Source organism: Austrofundulus limnaeus, unplaced genomic scaffold (assembly GCF_001266775.1).
Source record: "Austrofundulus limnaeus strain Quisiro unplaced genomic scaffold, Austrofundulus_limnaeus-1.0 Scaffold2765, whole genome shotgun sequence".
Classification (NCBI taxonomy): domain Eukaryota; kingdom Metazoa; phylum Chordata; class Actinopteri; order Cyprinodontiformes; family Rivulidae; genus Austrofundulus; species Austrofundulus limnaeus.
In genome coordinates, this window is record NW_013955167.1 from 747 (window position 1) to 6,130 (window position 5,384).

The 5,384-nt window shown below is 40.4% G+C and overlaps 1 protein-coding gene across 1 annotated transcript; it reads right to left on the reverse strand.

The window, feature by feature from the left end:
- Positions 1-575: 575 nt before the first annotated feature.
- On the reverse strand, positions 576-4,328 carry klhl34 (kelch-like family member 34). The gene has a single exon (XM_014000173.1). It carries the CDS (start codon positions 3,835-3,837, stop codon positions 2,035-2,037), a length of 1,803 nt encoding a protein of 600 aa, XP_013855627.1. The 5' UTR covers positions 3,838-4,328; the 3' UTR covers positions 576-2,034.
- Between the last annotated feature and the right edge of the window lie 1,056 nt (positions 4,329-5,384).

Sequence of the window (5,384 nt, forward strand, 5' to 3'; positions counted from 1 at the left end):
TGTATATCTGACCAATTAGGTCAAGCTCAAACTTCTGTTTAGTTTTCAAGCTTTGAGTCTGCAGGCTTAGTCATTTTATTTTATTTTATTTTTGTTTTTTTGTTTTCTTATAAGCTCATTCTTAGCACCAGACAACAAACAAGTGCAATAACCACAGTCACGTTTCAGTGAAAAAACTGAATCTGTGTGAATGAAAACAAGTCTGGTAAACAGAAATGGGTTTTAATTCACCTGAGTGAAGATGTGGAGATGCCCCCTTCTCACAAACACTTTTTTTTTAAAAATCTAGCAAAACGGGTGTCAAACATTTGTGCTAAGTTTGTGTTTGTTTGTGCAGCAAAGGTTTTTGTTTGTGCCACTGTCATTTTGAAGATATGAATAAAATGTTTTTGTGAGGGCAGCAAAGTTCARCTGTTTTACCTACATACATGTTGACCTCTGCTGACCTCTGAAAACTTTAATCAACATCGTTAAAACGAAAGTTGTACAAATAACATTTTTTGGTGCACTCACTGGCACAATTGACAACAATTTTATTTGATTTGAAAAGGTGGTGTGTGTGTGGGGGTGGGGGTGGGGGGTGGGGCAACTTCACCCAGGTTTCAAACTACCACACGTTTTTGTTTAATTTTCTTAAGCAATTAAAGCAGACCTTTCATACTAAAATAACCCTCTGAACATTAGTAATCAAACAGTGGAACGTTTCACACGGGTAGATTTATTTTTCCTCAAAGTTTTCTTAGTTTTTTCTTTTTACGTGTGACACATTATAATATTTGCATAGGAATATAAATATGACTCTGTATAAAGTAATACATTATTTCTATGCTGCTGCCAAAAGGTGTGATTTATAACTTAAACACTGCACAAAACCATAAAAGCAATCATATAGTCGATGAAAATACATGCACTGAAAAACTGTCAGTTTGAATGCTTTTTTTAATGCTACTGCCCGTGGTTGGTTATAGTAGCATGTTTTTGTTGTAGATAAAAATAGCCATCTTCTGTTTTGTGTTTGAAATCTCTAGATACAGTAGATCTCTATTTAAAGAGTGCTAAAATGGTATCTTGGATGATCGTTTCTAATTTTATCAGTTTTTTTTTTTTCATTTCTGCAAACTGTCATTGTGTAAAGATTGTTTAATGTTAAATCTATAAATTATGATTGAAAAACAGTATTTATTTATGTGATTGTTGTTTGTGTTCTGTTGGAAGATAAGGCTGGATCAATAAAGTTTTGGTCATTTGGATGAGGGTGTTTTTGTGGTTTGTCAAGAAAGTAAAGATGCAATAGGTGGTTGTAGGAAAGGGTTCAAGACTTCTGCACAGTGAGTAAATGAGCATAAATGTTTGGTTTGACATTCAAAATCCAGCTTCCCGTTAAACAAACTGAATCAAATTAAAAATCAAGAAAGCATCAGCAGTTGTTATAAAGCTTTGGCTTACAATGATTTGTTGAAGCAACATTCATAAGACTGGTAATGTCACAAAGTTGCCTAAATGTCAATTTGTAGTTTATGAATTTCTTGATCTGTATAAAAAACAAACCTTGTGGTTTCACTGATGTTTTTACTTTTTTAATAAAATATGCTAAATATTTTGTCACATTTAGCTCAGCTTTCACAAACGTGAGCATCTTATTGTATTTCCAAGATGATTCACGGCTGACATAAATCCTTATAGATGTATTTCCAAAACTAATTTAGTAAAGGCTTAGTATAAGGAATGAAAACTAGCTTATCCTTATAAGCTCATGGATTATGTTGGTTTAATAAACACCCTCTGTGTGAAGCTTGCCAGACTCTTTAGGCTCCTCTTCTCTTTAAATGTTTGGCTAATATCCTCTAATTTCTCCGCCTGACCACAGAATTTKCAAATGTGACGGATGGTCTTTCTCTCAATGTTACAGAGTAAATGTTGAGTAAACTTGACAATGGAGCATCCAAATTTTGATATTCCTGTTATTTGTTTTTATTTTTTGAGGTTTTGGTGTGTATATTTCTTCTTCTTTGTTATATTCTTACATTCCATGCACTAGTCTGGTAGAGGCAGCAGTGTGCACTCAATGCCAGTGAGAGGTCTGGGAAGTTGGGATACTTCTTTCCAATGATCTTTCTTTGTATCGTACTCCAGCACACTCCTAACAACCACCTCCTGTCCATCACTCCACCTTCGACCTCCAAAAACCATCAGATTTCCCGAGGCCATTGGGACCATTCCATAGTTGAAGGAGCCAGTGATGAGTGGCTTGAGACGCATCCAATGGTCTGACTGTGGATCGTACCTTTCAATATCACAGAAAGGTTCATACATACCCAATAGGGCGTAAATGAAACCATGGGCACTTGCCAAGCGATGACTAAACCTGGCGACAGACATGGGTGCCCTCTTTTCCCAGACTCGGCCTTTGAGATCCCAGAACAGGAATTCCCTGCTTATTTCCGTGTTTTCATGCTGGTTGTCAACATAGTCACTGCCATGGAAGCTGCCCTGGTGGCCTGGTCGTCCACCAGACACATAGATGCTAATGTCAAGCACGGCAGAAGCATGGCCATGAAGGGGTTGAGGCATCGCTGCAGTTCTCCTCCACAATCCCGTAGCCATGTCATAATACTCAACAGAAGCTGTGGATATGTGTGTATCCGACTGCGTGTGGCGTCCCCCAATGGCATAAATGGCATCCTCGATCACACAGCAGGTGAACTGCGCCCGCTTCTCTAGCATGGACTCCACCTGTTCCCAGCGGTCAAAACGTGGATCGTACCTCCACACGTGGTTGGATGTTGCCACCGTAACAGACATTTTATCATCCTTGTCCACCTTTTGTACCTCCTCTCCTCCAATCGTGAAGAGGAAACCTCCCACTGAACACACACACAGATGTCTCAGTCGCACAGGCAGAACACAACCTGAGGATGAAAACTTCCTGCTTCTCGGATCAAACACTAGCACTTGTTGTTCTGGCCAATCAGCACTGGACCCACCGCCTAAAAGAAGCACACGATTGGCTGATTCTCTGAGAGTCGACTGCTTAGTCTGTGTGATTGGCTGAGCGGAACCTAACCGGTGGTACTCAAGTGCCCGAGTCAGAAGACTTCTGATCAACGGAGTGGCCATGGCTTTGTGGACGTGGCTGAGGTTGGTCAGGTCAGACAAGGCCACCAATCCAAATCGCAGGCGACTTAGCAGAAGATTTGATTTCAGAAGTGGGACAGGACCATTTTCATCCAGCCAATCCAGAGCTAGCTTTACTAGCTCCAGTTCCTTGACCCCTGGGATCTCATCTGCATCAAGCACYGCCATCAGGGACTGAAAATTCAACTCGAGGAGGTCATCTCTCCTTTTCTCAACCAGGACCTTCATCTCCATGGCAATGGTTTGATTGGCAGCCTCGAGTGTGTTCAAAAGAGTGAAACGCTCAGCCAAATTGGCATAATAGCAACAGTTCTCAGCTCTTAAATCATCTGACATGAAACGCTCACATATCGACAAGGCTATTTCCACCTGCAGGTATCTGGCTGCTTCCAGCACAACAGGAAGAGTGGGCGGTGATATGCTGAGCCAGCCTGAGTACAGGAAGTCCAGGATGGTCTCCAGGCCCTCAGGTGTCAACGCTGGAAGGTTAATGGAGCTCGCTAATCTCTCAGCAGTTGCCTCGCCAAAAAGGGCCCAAAAATAGTCACTAGAGCTGGCTAAAAGAGCACGATGACACGGGAAAGAGACACCGCCAGCCTCCAAGACGACATCACACATCTTCTTTTGTGCACGCAAGCGCTGAAGACCGGAGAGGAGTTCGGTTCTGTGGGAGGAACTGTAGAGGAGCGAGTAGGTATCCATCCAAAACAATAAAAATAAAAATAAAAATGGAAGTCAGAGAAAAAACAGACAAAGACTTACAATGAAGGGAAAACCATTAAGGAAAGATTAAATAAACAGTTTCCAAATAGAAACATTTATGCAGCTGTGAAGAAAACAGGAAAAATAGCACATGGATGAAATGGAGAAAAAAAAGTTGTTGACCACTTGCAAAAAAGTCATGAAAAAAGGCAGAATGGGAAAAAAGTAAAGTGCTCCTCGTTAGCTAAGCTCTCTCCATCTGTGTTTTAGTGCTCCTCTGTCTGCAGCAGCTGGCATGTGACATCGTGATAAGGAGGTGAAAAACATCCCCCCAACACACACACACATCCGCATAATCCTCAGTCACGCCCCCCTTTGGCACTAAAACATGGACCAACCCAAAGTCCTCTTGTTGGCTTTATGTTTGTCTGCTGCCCTTTCCTCTCTGTACAAAAGGGAATATCACCTGAATGCAACATCCAAAAGCAATGTACGGGTCAACACACTGAGCACATACAGAGTCGGACTGTAAGGAAGGCAGCCAGGGTTTTGGTGTTTATCCCTGTGCATGAACTCATTGTAAATAGAATCTGTGACCAGGATTCTTGGCATGGCTGCATCTATCTGTGTCCTCGTCGTCAAGGTGACAAGAATAGAAACACAGCTTTGTGGATTTGGCTCGAGGCACAACAAACCTATTCAAGGTTTGCCAAGGTGTAAAATATTTGACGAGCATCAGAAGATGTTCAAAGCTGTCTGTGTTTGGGTGAGCTTTGGCCTTTGGAGAGGTATTTAACCTTACTGTGACCTGCAGCTTTTCAGAGTCACAGAGATGGATGTCATGTGATTATTTTTGTACCGTAAGAGGGCTGATGGAAGCATGAAGCATTACTGGGCAAGTTGTCCAAGCATTTCTTATTGTAAAGTTGAGCTACTGTGTAGTGCTTCTGCATGGTAAATAGACAAATGTAAACATGTTGCGTTGTGTTCATCACTGCATTATTGTCTGTTGCCAAAAGGAAAAAAGAAGGGTAATAATGTTTATCATTGTTCGTCTTGTATATATATATATGTTTCATTAACAACCTGATATATATTTTTTTGTTTCCAAATTGTTAACTTTTGGAGTCCACCTTGATTCAAAGTGGCTGCCAGAGCTGATCAAAATTAACACCAAAAAAATGGAAATAAGCGGTCATTATTTACAAACTCTAAATGCTTACTGACTACCACAGTTTTTTTGTTTTGTTTTGTTTTTTTTTTTTAATATATTTGCAACCAACTTTTGGAGTCAACCATGTTAAAAAAGTATTTCACAATAATATAAAACTGGCATGAGCTGCGGCAAGTGAAATGCATTCATTCAACAATTGCTTGGCCTATAATTTTAACATTTTTGCAGAGTTACATTTTGCATCATCATATTTGAAGGAATGGTGATTCACTTTCTGTATGGGTGAATAAGGGGTTAACCTTTATGTCTAAATTCAGAATGTGTGTAAAGAACAAGAACAGTCCTTTGTCAGCTGTAAAGTATTCATATATGT